This window comes from Schistocerca piceifrons, chromosome 2, assembly GCF_021461385.2.
Source record: "Schistocerca piceifrons isolate TAMUIC-IGC-003096 chromosome 2, iqSchPice1.1, whole genome shotgun sequence".
Taxonomy (NCBI): Eukaryota; Metazoa; Arthropoda; class Insecta; order Orthoptera; family Acrididae; genus Schistocerca; species Schistocerca piceifrons.
The window spans coordinates 548674771-548695377 of NC_060139.1; the positions used below are offsets into that span (position 1 = coordinate 548674771).

General features: G+C 43.3%; 1 protein-coding gene across 1 annotated transcript in view; it reads left to right on the plus strand.

Moving 5' to 3' along the window:
• LOC124776219 (eukaryotic peptide chain release factor GTP-binding subunit ERF3A) overlaps window positions 1–20607 on the plus strand; it is a 71062-nt gene that overhangs the window by 32256 nt on the left and 18199 nt on the right. Inside the window, exons 7-8 of the mRNA XM_047251074.1 lie at window positions 5592–5765; window positions 5854–5943. Of these exons, the coding sequence (XP_047107030.1) occupies window positions 5592–5765; window positions 5854–5943 (264 nt within the window). The remainder of the gene's footprint in view (window positions 1–5591; window positions 5766–5853; window positions 5944–20607) is intronic.

The window sequence follows — 20607 nt, forward strand, 5'->3', positions numbered from 1 at the left end:
CGTGCATATGCCGTAAAGGCATATTACAAAAACGCGGATAGTGTGGTTGGTGCTCAACGCGCCTTTCGTCGTGAATTCAACCTGCCGCCACGGGCTCCCGTGCCATCAAGGAGAGCCATTCTCCTTTGGGTTAAAACCTTTGAAGCTACTGCTAGCACAACAAAGAAAAGAGGCGGCAGCACAAAAACAATCCGGACACCCGAGAACATTAATCGTGTGCGCGAAGCGTTGGGACGAAGTCCGCGAAAATCCGCGAGACAGCACAGCGCAGAACTTGGTCTCAGCAATCGATCAGTAAGACGGATTTTGAAGAGTGACCTTCACTATCATCCATACAAAATTCAGGTAGTGCAAGCCCTTAAACCTAATGACTACAATAACCGTATACGCTTTTGCCAGTCAATGCTTAACGTTATTGAACGAAATGAAGAAAGAGTGCATAACTTATGGATGAGTGATGAAGCCCACTTTCATCTTAGTGGGTACGTAAATAAGCAAAACTTCAGATATTGGTCCTCAGATAACCCGCACGAACTTCATGAAAAACGTCTCCATTCTGAAAAAGTAACAGTCTGGTGCGCAATGTCATCTCGTGGAATCGTGGGGCCCTATTTTTTTGAAGATGAAGATGGCAACACAGTGACGGTAAACTCTGGACGTTATGCTGACATGTTGACCATTTTTGGTCTGCCTGGAATTGATCGACATGATCCAGATGCTGAAACACTCTTCCAGCAAGATGGTGCAACAAGCCATACTGCTAATGTCTCAATGGAATTGCTCAGACTTGCATTTCCACGACGTCTAATCAGCAGGAATGGCGATTTCCCCTGGCCTGCCCGTTCACCAGATCTGACGGCACCAGACTTTTTTCTTTGGGGCTACCTCAATTGCAAAGTCTTCCAGGAAAATCCACCAAGAACAAAAGAAGACCTGAAGGAGCGAATTCGACAGGAAATTAACAACATTCCAGTACAGATGCTACGAAACGTCATGGGACAATTTCATCTCAGGCTTAGACAATGTGTGCAAAACCAAGGACGACACCTCACTGACACCATATTTAAAAAATGATTGTTTTTAAGTTAAATCTTTAATTTCCACTCTTGTACTTGAGATCCATGTTCAACTATTATGATTTTACTTGTAAATAAATCTTTGGTGGTTTTACAAAATCGTGCCGTTTCACTGCCTCACCCTGTATCATATCAGTGCACAAACTGCTACACAGTGAAAATTTCACACTGGAAATGCCTCCCAGGCTGTGGCTAAGACATGTCTTCACGGTTCCAAAAGTTCAGAAGTTCTGCAGGAGAACTTCTGTTGAAGTTTGGAGGGTAGGACACTAGGTACTGGTGGAAGTAGAGCTGTGAGGGCAGGTCATGAGTCGTGCTTGGTTAGCTCAGTTGGTAGAGGAATGGCCTGCGAAAGGAAAATGTCCAGAGTTCGAGTCTCAGTCTGGCACACAGTTTTAATTTGCCAAGAAGTTTCAATCTACTTGTTCCACACAACACAATGAAGATTGAGGGAGCATGTCAGTGTATACAATTTAGTATGTGAAAGTTTTGCATGCCATCAATTGATGGGGTTGACAGAATGGTAACACAGTTAGCTACATGGCTAGTGACAGAAATAATGTGCTATTTCAATAAAATGATAAAAGTGTTTACTCAATATTTATCCTGGAAGCATCTCTCAGCAAAACATTAAGTCACACAAAGCATTTGCTATTTAAAATAAATAAAATGCTATGACTTGACCTCTAGTAACTCAGTGTTGGCAGTGCTGAACAGTTCTGGGTGGAATTCAAATAATTAAAAGAATAAAGATAATCGTTCACTATGCAATTGAGGCATTGATCTAGATATAACCACATAAACAAGATTTGGAACATTGAACTTCACTATTGTACAATTTATTCTAGAGATGTGTTTCTGGTTGTGCAGACCAATTTGAGGGAGGGGTTTTGTCAGGTGGATGGGTGAGACGAACTAAGTGATATGTAGCAATATAATGAAAAGGATAGTTGCCACTCAACTATAGTAGAGATGCTGAGTCGCAGAAAAGCACAACAAAAAGACTATTGAGAAGTTAACTTTTGACCAACAAGGCCTTTGTCGAAAATAGACCACACACACACACACACACACACACACACACACACACACACACACAAAACCACTGTCTGTGGCAGCTGGAGCCAGATTGCGAGCAGCAGGGCATTGTGGGAGAGTCAACTGGGGGGAGGGGTGAGGAGGAGGGAGAGGTATAGCAGGGTAGGGGTGGGGAACGGTGAAGTGCTGCTGGGAGCATGCAGGGATGAGATGAAGAGTGGGCCAGCTAGTTGCAGTCGGAAGGTTAGATGAAAGGGGGGGGGGGGCTTAGTGGAAAAGGAGGAGAGTAAAAATACTGGGAGCTTTGGTGGACTGCGTAGTGTTGGAATGGGAACAGGGAAGCGGTTAGATGGGTAAGGACAATGACTAATGAAGGTTGAAGCCAGGAGGATTACAGGAATGTGGGATATATTGCAGGGAGAATTCCCACTTATGCAGTTCAGAAAATCTGGTGTTGGTGGGAATGATCCATATGGCACAGGCTTTGAAGCAGTCATTGAAATGAAGGACATTGTGTTGGATAGTGTGCTCAGCAACATGTTGGTCCAGTTGTTTCTTGGACACAGTTTGTCATTCATGCAGACAGATGGCTTATTGGTTGTCATGCCCATGTAGAATACAGCACAGTGGTTACTGGTCATTGTGTTGATCGCAGGACTCATTTCACAGGTAGCCTACCTCTCGTCGTGCCCTGAAATAAGAAGTGTCGTGTCCACTATCCTTCCCACTCCTCCCTCAGTGGTCTTCTGCCGCCCACTGAACCTACACAATATCCTCATACATCCTTACACAATCCTTACTCTCAGCCCCTTGCCTCATGGCTCATATCTCTGTAATAGACCTAGACGCAAGACGTGTCCCATACACCTTCCCACCATCACCCAGTCCTGTCACAAAAATCATCTATCCTATCAAAGGCAGGGCTACCTGTGAAATCAGTGGTGCAAGCTACAAGCTAAGCTGCAACCACTGTGCTGCATTCTAAGTGGGCTTGACAACCAACAAGCTGTCTGTCCACATGAATGGCCACCAACAAACTGTGGCCAAGAAACAAGTGGACCACCTTGTTGCTGAGCACGGTGCCAAACATGACATCCTTCATTTCAGTGACAGCTTCACAGCCTGTGTCATCTGGATCCTACCCACCAACTTCAGCTTTATTGAATAGCGCAGGTGGAAACTCTCCCTGCAATATATCCTATGTTCCTGTAAACCTCCTGGCTTCAGTTTGTGTAGTAGTTGTCCTTACCCGCCTAGCCCTTTCTCTGTTCCAACACTACACAGCCCTCTATTCAACCAAAGCATCCACTCTTTGTACCTCCTTCCTTTTTTGCTAACCCCCTCCCCAAGCTTCTGTCTAGTCTCCTGACTGTACCTAGCTGCCCTACCCTCTCTCCACCTTGTCTCTGCATGCTCCCAGCAGCATTTCACTGTCCCTTGCCCCTACCCTACTGTCTGTCCCCCACCCCACACCAGCCTCCTCCTTAGCCCCACCTGGTTGCCTCTCTCATCATGTGCTGCTGCTCACAGCCTGCCTCCCGCTGCCAAGTACTGTGGTTTTGTGTGTGTGTGTGTGTGTGTGTGTGGCAAAGGTGGTGCTGGCCAAAAGCTCATCTTGTGACAGTCTTTTTGCTGTGCCTTTCTGTGACTCAGCATGTCCACTATACAGTTAGTAGCTTCTACAATTTTCATTGTATTGCTACATTTCACCCTGGATTTTCCATTGTTTGACTAGGCGATATGTAGGGTGAAGACATGTCCATCCAGTGGGAGTGCATATCACTGAGCACAATGGGCTATATGAAGCATGGTGTCTGTTCTTTTGGATGTGTCCAAATTAACATACACAATGCATAATCCACAGCTTTTTTGCATAATATGTAAGTTGAAGGTCAAGATGGGAGAAAGAAAACGAAAAAGAAGGAACTATTGATGCCAGCTGCATCAGGACTTAATGCAGAATAAGTGGTGCCAAGGTAAAATAGGTACCAGACAAGGATTTGAACCCAAGATCTCCTGCTTTCTGGGCAGTTGCAGTAATCACTACACTACCCGGACATCACGTGTATCGCAACTGCGCGGGCACTCCTCGGTACGTTCCCCCAGCTGACCCACATTTCCACATAGTGTGCTGACATCGGTAGTTCCTTTCCTTTCCTGTCACCTGCACCTTCAGCTTACACAATGTGTATCACAGCTGCAGATTCTGCATGGTGTCTATTTTCTTAGGCATGTCCAAAATAACAGATGTGATACATCCATATAATTGATTTGCCTTGATGGGCAGTGGATCCACCACCTTCAGTGTGGATGCATAATTATGTTCACCCTTCTCCGAGAATCTCAAAGTAGCGAGCAAGGAGGATGTGGATGGGGACTGCAGATAGGTGGTGCTATGTGGGTCAGCCAGGGTGCATGCCGAAATGGTCCACGCATTTGCAGTAAACACAGCATCCAGGTAGTGCAGTGGTTAACACAACTGCCTAGTAAGCAGGAGATTCCGGGTTTGAGTTCTGGTCCAGGACAACATTTTTGCTCATTGCTGCTGATTCCGCATGAAGTCCTGACACAGTTGGCGTCAGTATTTCCTTTCCTTTCCTTTCCTTTCCTTTCCTTTCCTTTCCCCCACCTTCACCTTCGGTTTACACAATGTGTTAGTTGTCAAAAGCTGCATCACAACCTGTGCTATCTAGAATTTTCCCTACAGAACATCCTTCAACCGGAATCCCCTTGGTTGTTATCTTTGCTGGTCCCTGTTCCCATTCCTCCCATCCCCTGCCCCCCCCCCCCCCCTCTGATTCTCATTATCACTTCACTTTAGTCTACCTCATCATCAATTGTCCTCTTCCCCCTCCCCCCTCTCTGTCCACCTTGGCCCACTCTTTCTCCTTCATCATGTACTATGTGGGCTGTCCCCCGGCCAGCACAGGGGTGAGCTCCTTGTTGCCATATCCCCATTCCCTGCCCTCCCTTCTCCAACTCCCCTCCCATCTCTTTTCCACTCACTCCTCCAGTCTTCCCTAAAAGAGAAAATTGCCCAAAAGCTGAACTACAAGCTCCAAATCTTGTTTACAAATAAATCTGCTGCTCAATGACTCAACAATAGTGAGTATTTGCTGAGTGAGTATTAAGTAAATGGTACAGTGAAACTAAATGCATACAAAATCAGTTGCAGATGCAATCCAGATGAAAAAATTACACTGTGTATTCCTTTATAGAGTAATTTTACAAATGCTAGTTATATTTTTCTTCAGGGTATTTATTAAATTAATTCTATTTCCAACCTTGGCAATAAAATGTTGTGAACTTCTTATGTGCAGTAAATTATTGTAATTCACCTCTAAAATATTTCAGTACCCAATTACAAACATAGATCTCTCTGTTGGTTACTAGTCAATAGCTGTATTACTTTATTGTGTAGTATCTGCTGTGTTTTGAGTTTTCTGATACAACTTTTGCTTTCCCGTTTCTTGCTAGACTGTAGTGCTTGTTGATCAGATGTGGTCAGATGATGAAGAAGTGACAGCTGTAGGACCTGGAGAAAATGTCAAAATAAAACTGAAAGGCATTGAAGAAGACGATGTGTCTCCAGGTTTTGTCCTTTGCGACAATGCAAATCCTATAAAGACTGGCAGAGTATTTGATGCTCAGGTTGGTAATTATGTTACAGTTTAGCTCTTGCAAAGTATTTAAACAATTTTATAAACTAGCTAAACTATGAAATTTGTTTACATCTTAGGTTGTTATCCTCGAACATAAGAGTATAATTTGTGCTGGCTACTCGGCAGTCATGCATATCCACTGTGCAGCTGAAGAAGTTACTGTGAAAGTAAGTAAAATGAATTGTTGAATGATCACTGTTAACATGTTGTTGAGCTAATATTGAGGGTGACATACACAACTGTATTAGAAACATTCAAAGGTGAGGTGAGAAAATACTAATAGAGTTGGTTATAATAAATTTAACCCCTTAGTGGTTGACTAAATTTCTTAATGGGAGAAACAAATAAAAAAATTATGTTGCTCTAGAAATATGTGAAACACTCAGCACGCGTTGGAAGCATTGGTAGCTTTGGGTAGAATCTGAATGTATTGGCTTTGGCACTCAAAAACAATTAATCTTACACTTACTAGAGTTGCACTGATATGGTGCAAATTCGCGACGCCTTGTGTTACGGTGTTAACCTACTGTCGCAGGTGCAGCATGTACCATAATTGCTGTAGAATGCCAGAAACAGATTTAGATGGGGATATGGTAGACCAGCTGACTGATTCCCGGACCATAGGAGACAGATATGAATATACCAGACAAGGCAGCAGTTATATCGCCTTAGAATTGTGATCTGATTCGGTTGTTTACATGTGAATTGTTGCATGTAATTCTTTTTGCATTATTGATGTAAATAGTGAAGAATATTTGTTCATAGAAAAATTGAAACTGTTTGTTTTGCGTTGGCCTAATCTATGTTTCAGTGGTGTGTGTGTGTGTGTAATATATATTTCTTTGATTCGAGAGTCCATGGGTGAAGAGATTAATCTCTGTATACCCCCCTCCCTGTCCAAACACATTTGATGTCAACAATAATTTATGCACTGTCATTCACAAATTTCTGCTTTTACAATACTAACCTTCACTTTCAGTTCAGTCTTACAATATTACAGAAATTCCAAAGAATTGGTTAATGTGAGAGACCCAGGTTCTACATTGTGAAACATGATTTATCACATTACACACACACACACACACACACACACACACACACACACACACACGAAGGCTCAGAGTCCGTGGTGATGGAAAGAGTCAAACAAAGGTTGTGTTTTCTTATTGATAGTGTCTGCCTATACACATTTCACATAAGCAGCATATAGTAGAGAGCGAATTCAAAAGAGCACAGTCATTACCCAAATTTAACATGTATTTCGAATTTATTCAATTTTCAAGTGCTATAGTATTTATTACTTTATGAATGTAAGGTCTACATTTGTGTTCTGGATTTTAGTGCAGTCTGCCTCCATATCCATTGATTTTCTTCATTTTTATTTATTTTTCACACACACACACACACACACACACACACACACACACACACACACACACCTGAGACCATTCAATACAACAGTATCGGACATGGCAAATAAATTACATAAATAATAGGTACGAATATAGAGCATAAACAGAGTGGGGTAGGATTAGATGACGATGGGGCCTAATCAGAGGTACCCTCCACTACACTCCACACAAATGCAGCACATTGTTCACAGTATTGTGACATCAGTTTACAGTTAAAGTGCCAAGATACTACAAGTCAGAATATTAAATAAATTTTTATGTTTTCATTAATAATTCATATGAGGGTCAGTTAGTTTAAAATTTGAAATAAAAAAATAAACAATTTATTAAATGAAATGCAGCATCTTTTAGTAATTGAAAGTGAAGTTAAATGTCTACAAAGAAGAGGTGATAGAAATCAGTGCTAAGGTGAGGTTGGGATCAGTCCAGGGGCTACACGTAGAGGACATTGATATTATGACTAAACTAATGTGTATGTATTCCACTGTTATATTATTAGTCCCTCTCCTTCCTAACCCGTCTCTGTCCATCTCCTCCACTCCCTCTCTCTTTCCCCCTACTCCACCCTCCACGTTGTTTCCATCTCCCCCTGCCCCGACCTCTTGCTATCTACATCTACATCCATACTCCGCAAGCCACCTGATGGTGTGTGGCGGAGGGTACCTTGAGTACCTCTATCGGTTCTCCCTTCTATTCCAGTCTCGTATTGTTCGTGGAAAGAAAGATTGTCGGTATGCCTCTGTGTGGGCTCTAATCTCCCTGATTTTATGCTCATGGTCTCTTCACGAGATATATGTAGAAGAGAGCAATATACTGCTTGACTCTTCATTGAAGGTGTGTTCTCGAAACTTCAACAAAAGCCTGTACCGAGCTACTGAGCATCTCTCATGCAGAGTCTTTCACTGGAGTTTATCCATCATCTCCGTAACGCTTTCGCGATTACTAAATGATCCTGTAACAAAGCGCGCTGCCCTCCTTTGGATCTTTTCTATCTGTTCAATCAACCCTATCTGGTATGGATCCCACACCAGTGAGCAGTATTCCAGCAGTGGGCGAAAAGAATACTGTAACCTACTTCCTTTGTTTTCGGACTGCATTTCTTTAGGAATCTTCCAGTGAAAAACTGTCTCTCTGTCTACCTGCTACATGCTCCTCCCCCCCCCCCCCCCTCCCTCGTCACTTCCTCCTCGTGTCCATATCTGATTCTTCTCCCTCTGTCCATCTTCTCCTCCCATCGTCCACCTCCTCCTTCCTTTCTCTTTAGCCATCCCTTCTCCCTAGTAGTCCCTGTCCATCTCCCCCTCTCCCCGCCTCCCTGTCCCTCTCCCCGCCTCCGTGTCCCTCTCCCCGCCTCCGTGTCCCTCTCCCCGCCTCCGTGTCCCTCTCCCCGCCTCCGTGTCCCTCTCCCCGCCTCCGTGTCCCTCTCCCCGCCTCCGTGTCCCTCTCCCCGCCTCCGTGTCCCTCTCCCCGCCTCCGTGTCCCTCTCCCCGCCTCCGTGTCCCTCTCCCCGCCTCCGTGTCCCTCTCCCCGCCTCCGTGTCCCTCTCCCCGCCTCCGTGTCCCTCTCCCCGCCTCCGTGTCCCTCTCCCCGCCTCCGTGTCCCTCTCCCCGCCTCCGTGTCCCTCTCCCCGCCTCCGTGTCCCTCTCCCCGCCTCCGTGTCCCTCTCCCCGCCTCCGTGTCCCTCTCCCCGCCTCCGTGTCCCTCTCCCCGCCTCCGTGTCCCTCTCCCCGCCTCCGTGTCCCTCTCCCCGCCTCCGTGTCCCTCTCCCCGCCTCCGTGTCCCTCTCCCCGCCTCCGTGTCCCTCTCCCCGCCTCCCTGTCCCTCTCCCCGCCTCCCTGTCCCTCTGCTCCTCTTTCATTTTTCTCCCCCCTCTCTCTGTCCATGTCCCCCTGCTCCCTAACTGTTTCTATCTTCTCCTTTCCCCTCTTTGTTTGTCCATCTCCTCCTCTCTCCACATATCACCCCCAAGCTAATAGAACCCTACTGTATTTTTTTCCATATTATAACTAATATATGTACCAAATCAGATTGAAATCAGTCCGCAGTTTTTGGACGAGCTTTTTATCCATGGCTTTACCAATGTACATACATACTAAATATATTTCACATACATTTAATACATGTCACACAATTCACTTGTATCTCTAGCAAATTTCGCCCTGCAATTTCACTGTAGATACATTCAGTGGCATATGTGGGTTTTGTGTGTGGAATGTGTTGCAAGTCGAATTACTAGGAAAGAAGAAATAAATTTAATCATCAAGCATGATATGGCAGTTTTCGTGAATCTCGGTGTTTATGATGTCATGTCTCCTAAACTGGATGCCGTACAATGATATAATTGTGCTCATACATTCAGTGGTGTATGGAATATTGTAAGCAAAATGTCACGAATACAATTAGTAGTAAAGAAGTAATAAATTAAAACGTCTTTTTCATCTGGCAATTTTACTACATGGACAGTGAAAATGTAGTTAGCAAAAACTTCCTTCCTTCCATCATTTTGTGGAGGTTTTCATCTGTTTCGTAACTGTTTTAAATTGTGTGTAATGCTTATTTAAAGTCACTAAGTGATCTGATTCTCAGATATTGAATGGATATTCACACCTTGTTGGTTACACTACTTTTTCATTCCCACCACCGCTCCTGTGAAAGGTTGTGGTTCTTACTCCACTATCATTCTTTCTACACAGTAAATATATATCTAAAAACAAAGATGATGTGACTTACCAAATGAAAGTGCTGGCAGGTCGACAGACACACAAACAAACACAAACATACACACAAAATTCAAGCTTTCGCAACAAACTGTTGCCTCATCAGGAAAGAGGGAAGGAGAGGGAAAGACGAAAGGATGTGGGTTTTAAGGGAGAGGGTAAGGAGTCATTCCAATCCCGGGAGCGGAAAGACTTACCTTAGGGAGAAAAAAGGACGGGTATACACTCGCGCACACACACACATATCCATCCACACATATACAGACACATCCTTTCGTCTTTCCCTCTCCTTCCCTCTTTCCTGATGAGGCAACAGTTTGTTGCGAAAGCTTGAATTTTGTGTGTATGTTTGTGTTTGTTTGTGTGTCTGTCTGTCGACCTGCCAGCACTTTCATTTGGTAAGTCACATCATCTTTGTTTTTAGATATATATTTCCTACGTGGAATGTTTCTTTCTACACAGTAAGTGATACATGAACCAAGATTGGCTGAAATGGTCCAGTAGCCCAGGTGGAGTTTGGAACATTCATGTGTATATACACTGAGGTGATAAAAGTCATGGGATAGTGATATGTACATATACAGATGGCAGAAGTATGGCGTATGCATTGGTGTAACTGTCATTTGTACTCGGTTGATTCATGTGAAAAGATTTCCAACATGATTTTGGGTACACAGTGGAAATTAAGATACTTTGAATGCAGAATGATAGTCCGACAAAATGAAACTAATCCAACAAAATGAAACAGTTACAGTATTATGAAAAGGATAGTTGCTACTCACCATATAGCGGAGATGTTGAGCCACAGATAGACATAACAGAAAGACTGTCAAACAAAGCTTTGTGCCCAACAGGCCTTGATCGGAATTAGACAACATACATGCACACACATACACTCAACAAATGCAGTGTGCACACACATGACCACAGTCTCTGGCTGGCTAGGCCAGACCTTGTGTGTGTGTGTGTGTGTGTGTGTGTGTGTGTGTGTGTTTGTTTGTTTGTTTCTTTTTTCTAATTCTCTTAAAGACCTGTTTGACTGATATCTTTGTTTGACAGTCTTTTTGTTGTACCTACCTGCGACTCAGTATCTCCGCTATATGCTGAGTAGCAACTATCCTTTTCATAATATTGTCGTTATTCAGAATGGTAATTGGAGCGAGGTACACAGGACATTCCATTTTGAAAATCGATAGGGAATTCAATATTCAGAGATCCATAGTGGCAAGAGTGTGCCAAGAGTACTAAATTTCAGGCATTACCTCTCACCACAGACAGCACATTAATCAACGACCTCCACTTAACGATAGAGAGCAGCGGCAAATGCCGAGAGTTGTTGACGCTAAGAGACTAGCAACACTGCATGACATAACTGCAGAAATCAATGTGGGATGTACAACAAACATACCCATTAGGACAGTGCAGTGAAATGTGCGTTAATGGGCTATGCAGAGACAGTAGACATGAGTGCCTTCCCAAACAGCACAGGGTGTATACGACCCGGGAGATCCGGGAAAAACACTGGAATTTTTTCATCCAGGAGAAAATCCGGAAAAACTCGGGAATTTTTTAGAATTCCCGGAATTTTTTAGAATTCCCGGAATTTTTCATTGTCTTAATTTTCAATTAAATTTTTTAACTTTGATTAGTAAGAACCAATTCTCTAACAATGGATATTACTGTAGCTCGCTACTGCAGAATAATAATGCAGCAATCAAACATGAATGAGAGAAAAAAAAGAAATTAAAACTTTGCACCTAAGCTGTCAGATTCACTTATGCGCAACAAGCCCGGAACTAGGGGGGTGGGGACAAACCAGGATATCTGCCCCGGGCGGCAATTTCAGGGAGGAAAAAGACCTTGTTTCACAAAGGGCCTAGCATCCAGCATATGTTGGTGTATCGATCATTCATATAATTTTTAAACACATCAATGTTGGTTTTTGAACATTTTTGAACAAATTCTAAGTTGATTTCTGATTGAATCATAAGTTGATTTTTGAATACATGCATAGTATACATGATGTCTCTGCCAGGGCAATCCCCGTCGCATCTAGAAATAAACTTTCCTGCAGACAAAAGGGGGCGGGGCTATACAAGCTGAGTGGAATAAAGCCGAACGGGTGAATGCCAATTGCTGTTTATGTGGTTGACTGGGTTTGCAAATGATCAGCGTTGTTATAATTACTAGTGAAATCCATAGATTCAGACTACCAGAGTGGAAATAAACAACTGAAAGGAATAACAGGTAACAAAGATTGTGTGTTATCTTCTCCATGTATCCAAGAAGATGAAATTTTGACAGAAAAGCTTTGACCAGACCGCTACACTAGTAAGGGCCAGTATACAGTCCCCGGCTAGCAGCCGCTAAAGTTCTATTCTGGGAGTAGCGTGGAAAACGCATTGTATGAACAAGTAATAAAGCCTAACCAGAGAATAAATGCGGGATAACTAAACTTGGTGATTGTCGCAAGGTTAGTGAGTTAACCAAGAGAATAAATTTTGACGCTGGCAGGAATAGTTACACAATTAGTGATGACAAGATTGTTAATTAGAATGAGGAAGGAGAAGAAACGGGTACTCGCACAAATTATGAAAGAATGTGACGATTCCAAATTTATATAAAAATTTCATACTACCACTTGTCGATCTCGTGCTTCAGAAGCTAGAGAGTATGAATGAAATGTGAAACTGTTTGCCAACATAAAACTTTTTGCTTGTAGTAGGCCCAGTAGGCATTTGATATTGGTACTTCGTGACTTACATTCTTTGTGTTATAAAAATGGCCAGTTGTGTCAAAACAGTCTTGTTTATTTGGTGTGTGTAACAATTGCTGCAATATTAGGCAGGCCTATTTCGTTTTATTTAGCAGACAATGACAAAATATACGTAATCAAATCGAGGAACCACACCAGTCTTTGGTACTGTTTGTATTAATAGCTTTTTCAGTATTAGACAATGACATTTCGTTTTTTCATGTAGCAAAATGTTGACGAACTTTGATGAAGTAATAGATTCTTTCCCAGAAAGGAAAGTACGCCATATAAAGCAGTGGCAAGATAAGAGAGCAAAAGATGCTAAGACTTGATTGAAGAAATCTGTACTGTCTTGCTTGTCTTTACTAGTTTTATGTACTCTATATTTAATTTTACATCACACAAAACAGCAAGTTATTAGCTAATAGGCAGTAAAGATTGCAAATTTTCTGAAGAGTTCTTGTTCTGTCAGTTACAAATAATCCCACCCAGTATTAATTGTGAGTTGTTTTTTTTTAAAAAATAGGGGTAGGATGTCAAACCGGCCGACTGGGAGCAGGAGAAGCACCACAGGACATTTTAATTTCCTGTGGCCTGAATATAGTTTGATGGCACCCATTACAAAATATTACACTTTTGAATTCCACAGACTGAAATACAGAGACGTGCAATGGAAGAATGCTGTGTGAAGAGGCGTGGCACTGTACTTTGGCACACTTACGACCAAATAACATGTCTTATGTTCCCCTGAACATATATGTTTTATGTATCAGACTCTTCAGAAAGATGTGTGCTACAAAATGAAGATATTTTTGAAAAGTCGATATTTTACATTTTTGGTGTCCTACCTCAAACGCTCGAGGGAGGAGGAGCGCCACTATCAAATGTTGCCCCAGTTCGGGAATGTCGTACATCCGGACCCGATGCACAGAGCAGTCTTGAGTTGTAGTGGGGAGATGGTAGTCTACATGTGACCTATGTTTACGTTAAGTGATTTTGCTGTTTCCTCTTCATTTATTGCTCTCACGTCAAGTGAAAACAAAACAGATTTCTGGGCCGAGAGCTATCAAGTGAATTAAAATACATTCACATAATTACGGAAGACTGAAATATGTTCTTAGTTTCGGATTTTATTTTATTTCCACCTTTCTGACAGTCAAGCATTAGTCGCCTTGCAGAACAATGAAGTTATTTTTGTTGTTTTGTTAAAGAAATTTGACTTTTATTAATCTTTTCTGCAGAGGCAGTGTGTTTAATTCCACACTATCGGCTAGTTTCAACTGTTCGCTGCATTTCAATTGCATGTTTTAATCTTCTAGCATGTATGGCATAATAAAGAACCAAACATGGGTAATACAGTACTGGCACTCCAAGAAAATTTACATCCGAATCTGGAACATAAGAATGTGCACTTTAAGCTGAATTATGCATTTTAGTATGGTTCACAAAACTTCCAGGCTCTTGGAGTGTCCTCATGTCTTGTTTCTTTTGTGTTATAATGTATGATCTTTTAATGTTTTACACATATGAACATATGGGCTTCCTGCGTCATCGTAGCTGTGCAAGCGCAGTGACGCGTGTTATCTGGCGTGCTCTGGCAACTGCTGTAGCGAACCTATTTCTAACATTCGCGGAAAATATTCCGAGTGGTTGTTTGAAAAGCGTTACTTTCAAAGTAAATTTCCTTTTACGCAAGATGAACTCTGTGCTCGAATGTACGATGAATGTCTTAAATCACAGAGCGTTTGACTCTCATTCAAAAATAAACTCTTTGAGGATGACCATTTGGAATAATTTCGAGCCCAGAAGACCAAACATTTATGTCGTCGTTAAAAATTTTACTGGCACATTTTGTATCTTAAAGTGTATCAACATTGTGTGTGAAAGCTTAGCTTCTCTTGCAGCTTATTAATCTTAGAGACCAATATTATACGTGAAAGCTTTTCTTTTCTTGTAGCAACACTGTGTATATTAATTTAAACCATTACCTTTTCTGTTTGTGTGTTCGCACTACTTAACAGTTATGTTGCTATTGGCTGACATCATCACGTGTCCTATTCTCTGAATATGCGCTGTAATCAGCTGGCGAGATTGCGTGACATGAACTGTGACTGGCTTACACCCCTTTTAATGTTGGGGCACATGAGACATCTATCCAAAACATGTCCCCCCCCCCCCCCCCCCCCCGAGAGACATTTTCTAAAGTACCGGGAAATTCTACACCAGTGTATAAAACCAACCTTTGAAAGGATTGATAAATTTTACAGTTCCAAGGAAAAATATACTGTTACTTAACAGAGAAAAAGTGTATTTTCATCCGGGAGAAAGTGTATTTCCCCCCCCCCCCCCCCTCCCCCCTCCTTGTCCACATATACACCCTGCAGCACGACATTGCCTGCAGTGCGTCTCCTGGACATGTGACCATTTCAGTTGCACACTAAATGACTGGAAAATGGTGACCTGGTCAGATCAGTCCCATTTTCAGTTGGCAAGAGTTGATGGTAGGGTTCAAGGGTGGTGCAAATCCCATGAAGCCATGGAGACAAGTTGTCAACGAGGCGCTGTGCAAGCGGGTGGTGGGGGGTCCATAATGGTGTGGGCTGTGTTTACATGGAACGGGCTGGGTTCCCTTGTCCAGCTGATTTGATCATTGACTAGAAATGATTGTGTTCAGTTACTCGGAGATCATTTGCAGCCATTCATGGACTTCATGTTCCTGAACAATGATGGAATTTTTATGGATGACAGTGCGCTGTGTCACTGGGCCGCAATTGTTTGTGATGGGTTTGCAGAATATTCTGGACAATACAAACGAATTATTTGGCCACCCAGATTGTCTGACATGAATACCATCGAACATAGTGAAGTTCAGTTCGTGTACAAAGTTCTGCACCAGCAACGCATTTGCGATTCTGGATGGCTATAGAGTCAGCACGCCTCAATATTTCCCTGGGGACTTCCAGTGACTTGTTGAGTCCATGCTATGTTGAGCTGCTGCACTATGCCAGGCAAAAGGTGGTCTGAAATGATATTAATAGGTACCCCACGTTGTTTTATCACCTCAGTGTATATACTTACATTCGTTTATATGATATGGATCGATTATATAACTAATTAGAATTAAAGGGTCACATGATAAGTAAAGAATTACTTGTAGGTTGTAGCAGAAGTGTGCACAAACGCTGTTAGGAAACCGGTATAAAGGTGTGATTTTATTGTTCTGTTTGAATGTTGACCAATCGAGATGGGGAAAAAAGAAGATTGATGGTTTCTTCTTTACTATTCGTGTCAGAAGTATCAAACAAAGTAAATTTAATGTAAAGGAGATGAAATATATATTGACAGATTACTCATTTCAAAATTTATAAACAAAGAAATTAAATAGATGGATATAAGGTACGACACAGAACTTAAATGCAGAAATATTGAGCTATGCTGCCTCTGTAGCTGTCCATAATGCCAAAAGTGTTGCTGCCACAGAATTTTCTGTATGAACCAACCTCTTGATTATGTTCCCTAAATGTTCAGTGGGATTCATGTCTGGCGATACGGATGACCAAATCAGTCGCTCAAATTGTTCAGAATGTTCTACAAACTAGTCACAAACAATTGTGGCCTATTGATGCATTATATCATTGTTTGGGAACTTGACATCCATGAATGGCTGCAGATGGTCTCAAAGTAGACAGGCATAACTGTTTCCAGTCAAGGAGAGTAAAAATATTATGAAAAGGAAAGTTGACACTCACCATATGGTGGAGATACTGAGTCGCAGATAGGCACAACAAAAAGAGTGTCAGAAATAAAGCTTTCGGCACACACACACACACACACACACACACACACTGACACACACAACTGCAGCCTCAGGCAACTGTAGCCACACAGTCAAGGATGGGTTCAGGTGGACCAGAGGACACAGCCATTCCTTAAGAACATAGCCCACATCGTTATTGAGCTAGAACCAGCTTGTATAGTGTCTTGTTGAAAACTTGGGTCTTTGGCTTCCTAGAGCCTGCACTGTTCTTAAAGCCTACTATCAGCTCTTACCAACAGAAATCAGGATTCGTCTGACTAGGCCATGGTTTTCCAGTTGTCTAGCATCCAACAGATATGTTCACTAGTCCAGGAGAGACGCTGCAGGCGAAGTCGTGCTGTTAGCAGAGGCACTTGTCAGTCGTCTGCTGCCATAGCCCATTAATGCAACATTTCACCGTACTGTCGTAACGGATATGTTCGTCATATGTCCCACATTGATATCTATGGCTGTTTCATGTGGTCTTGCTTGTCTGTTAGTTCTGACAATTCTACACAAACGCCACTGCTCTCGGTCATTAAGTGAAGGCTGCTGTTGGCCACTGCATTGTCCATGGTGAGAGGTAGTGCCTGAAATTTGGTATTCTCGGCACATTCTTAACACTGTGGAAGTGGAATATGAAATTCCCTAACAGTGACCTAAACGGAATATCCCATGTGTCTAGCTCCAACTGCCATTCTGTGTTCAAAGTCTGTTAATTCCTGTTGTGTGACCATGAACACGTTGGAAACCTTTTCGTATGAACCACATGAGAACAAATTACAGCTCTGCCAATGCACAGCCCTTTTACTACTGCCATCCATATCTGTACATATTGCAATGACTTTTGTCATATACACTCCTGGAAATGGAAAAAAGAACACATTGACACCCGTGTGTCAGACCCACCATACTTGCTCCGGACACTGCGAGAGGGCTGTACAAGCAATGATCACAGGCACAGCACAGCGGACACACCAGGAACCGCGGTGTTGGCCGTCGAATGGCGCTAGCTGCGCAGCATTTGTGCACCGCCGCCGTCAGTGTCAGCCAGTTTGCCGTGGCATACGGAGCTCCATCGCAGTCTTTAACACTGGTAGCATGCCGCGACAGCGTGGACGCGAACCGTATGTGCAGTTGACGGACTTTGAGCGAGGGCGTATAGTGGGCATGCGGGAGGCCGGGTGGACGTACCGCCGAATTGCTCAACACGTGGGGCGTGAGGTCTCCACAGTACATCGATGTTGTCGCTAGTGGTCGGCGGAAGGTGCACGTGCCCGTCGACCTGGGACCGGATCGCAGCGACGCACGGATGCACGCCAAGACCGTAGGATCCTACGCAGTGCCGTAGGGGACCGCACCGCCACTTCCCAGCAAATTAGGGACACTGTTGCTCCTGGGGTATCGGCGAGGACCATTCGCAACCGTCTCCATGAAGCTGGGCTACGGTCCCGCACACTGGTAGGCCGTCTTCCGCTCACGCCCCAACATCGTGCAGCCCGCCTCCAGTGGTGTCGCGACAGGCGTGAATGGAGGGACGAATGGAGACGTGTCGTCTTCAGCGATAAGAGTCGCTTCTGCCTTGGTGCCAATGATGGTCGTATGCGTGTTTGGCGCCGTGCAGGTGAGCGCCACAATCAGGACTGCATACGACCGAGGCACACAGGGCCAACACCCGGCATCATGGTGTGGGGAGCGATCTCCTACACTGGCCGTACACCACTGGTGATCGTCGAGGGGACACTGAATAGTGCACGGTACATCCAAACCGTCATCGAACCCATCGTTCTACCATTCCTAGACCGGCAAGGGAACTTGCTGTTCCAACAGGACAATGCACGTCCGCATGTATCCCGTGCCACCCAACGTGCTCTAGAAGGTGTAAGTCAACTACCCTGGCCAGCAAGATCTCCGGATCTGTCCCCCATTGAGCATGTTTGGGACTGGATGAAGCGTCGTCTCACGCGGTCTGCACGTCCAGCACGAACGCTGGTCCAACTGAGGCGCCAGGTGGAAATGGCATGGCAAGCCGTTCCACAGGACTACATCCAGCATCTCTACGATCGTCTCCATGGGAGAATAGCAGCCTGCATTGCTGCGAAAGGTGGTTATACACTGTACTAGTGCCGACATTGTGCATGCTCTGTTGCCTGTGTCTATGTGCCTGTGGTTCTGTCAGTGTGATCATGTGATGTATCTGACCCCAGGAATGTGTCAATAAAGTTTCCCCTTCCTGGGACAATGAATTCACGGTGTTCTTATTTCAATTTCCAGGAGTGTATATAATATTTATACAAATTGTGACCAGTATTTGGCTACAATGATGGCATTGGCTGTAGCCAGTGTCAGTTTCAACCTTGTGCTCAAATCTGGACAATGGCATCACTTCACGAGATGACGAGAAGTGTGTTCCTCCAAACATTCGCACAGTTAGTGTCTGTCTGGCATGATGCCCCACTTGTTGAGTGTGTTCTTAGATCTTGCAATGCCTGTGCAAATTCTGTTCACGGACCTCTACATGCACCATGCGTTTTCATCCGTTGGTGGCAATTATTCAATTTTGATATGTTGTGGGTACCTCTGTTTCTGTAGTTCAGCCCCATCTTTCCTTAAGTCTGATTGAAATGTAGAAGAATACTCAAAAGAACAATTCTGAGCTTCAGATGAGCTGATTCATGAAGGGGATAGGCTGAAATGGTACAAACAGTGCATCTCCATATTAGTAGCCACTTCACGTCTGATATTGTATGGAACTATGACTTGCGGTGAATAAAACTTGTGTATTTATTGTTTTAAATAGCATGTGAGTAGGCTGCAGATTTTATTCAAGGTAGCAACTTTCTTTTTCCATGAGCTGATTTCTACCACACAGGACAAGCATATTCCATAGCAGATTGCTAGGACAGTGTCCTTACTCCTTGTTGTCAGAGGATGGACACCCCACACAGATCCAGTTACCTTACATAGCTGGCAATTTGTGATGAAACCTTTGCCATAATTTTGATGCAATCTGTCTTGAAGTTTAGAGAGAGGTCTAAGGTAACACCTTGGAGTACCCAGGGCTATGTTATCCACATACAAGAAACTCTTTGTATGAAGTGTGAGTGGTTGGTCATTAGCATAAAAGTTAAACAGCGCTGGCACTTTAACACAGCCTTGTAGAAGACCATTTTCCTGTATTCTCCATCTGCTCCATTGACCTTGGAATTTGGTACAACAATTGTGCAACAAGATGCAAATGATTTGTGTAAGCTTGAAGTCCGTGGTAAGATGGTAGCTCTTGCTTAAATCTATTATGTATAGTGTCGTATCCCAAAGAGAAATAAAAAAAAGCGGCTCCAGTAATATCATCAAGTTGAAGCCTATATTCTACATGCTGCGTCAGATTAAGAATCCATGTAAATTCTTTCCTGGCCTGAATGCACCACACTCTGGAATTAGGAGAGGTTTGATGACTATTGTTATACAATTTAGAATTATTCCTTCAAAAATTTCATACGGATGAGACACGGGGAAGTTGGTCTGAAGTTCTATGAGTTTGTAGGCTGTGTACAAAGTTCCATAATTGCAACCACATAAGTCTTTCTCAAGATTTTAGGGACTTGACATTGTTCCAGACAATTCCTGAAAGCTGTAGAATCTGTTGAGTGGTAACATTTGTGAATCTGTTCCATATATCATGTAACCCAGCTGCCTTGCTAGCCTACTTCTTCCCATGGGATCTTCCAACTCTTTGATATTGAAATGTTTGGAGAGACTGAATGTTTCTTGTTCAGTATTTCTTTGAAGCTGTGGTGGCCGTTTTTGTTTATCTGTCCTGTCATATGTTAGAACTGACGAGTGCTCTGATTGGCTGTAATGTTCATGGGTAGAGGACGTCATTATTCAGATGTCTTGGTAGCTTCCACGCTTCTCTGGTGTTTTTTGCTTAGTCTTGTTTTTACATCAACTTAATCCAACATTATCTCTTTATTTCGTCCATAGACTGGATTATCCATTGACCAGCTTGGTATGTAAGCCATGCATGTACTGAGACCTACTACATTGTGGGATCAATTTAAGAGAGGATTCTTTTCTATAGCATTAGTAAAAGCGTCATATGTCTAAAGAGGTTCAAGATCTGATATCAGTTCACCTAAATACTTTGTGTA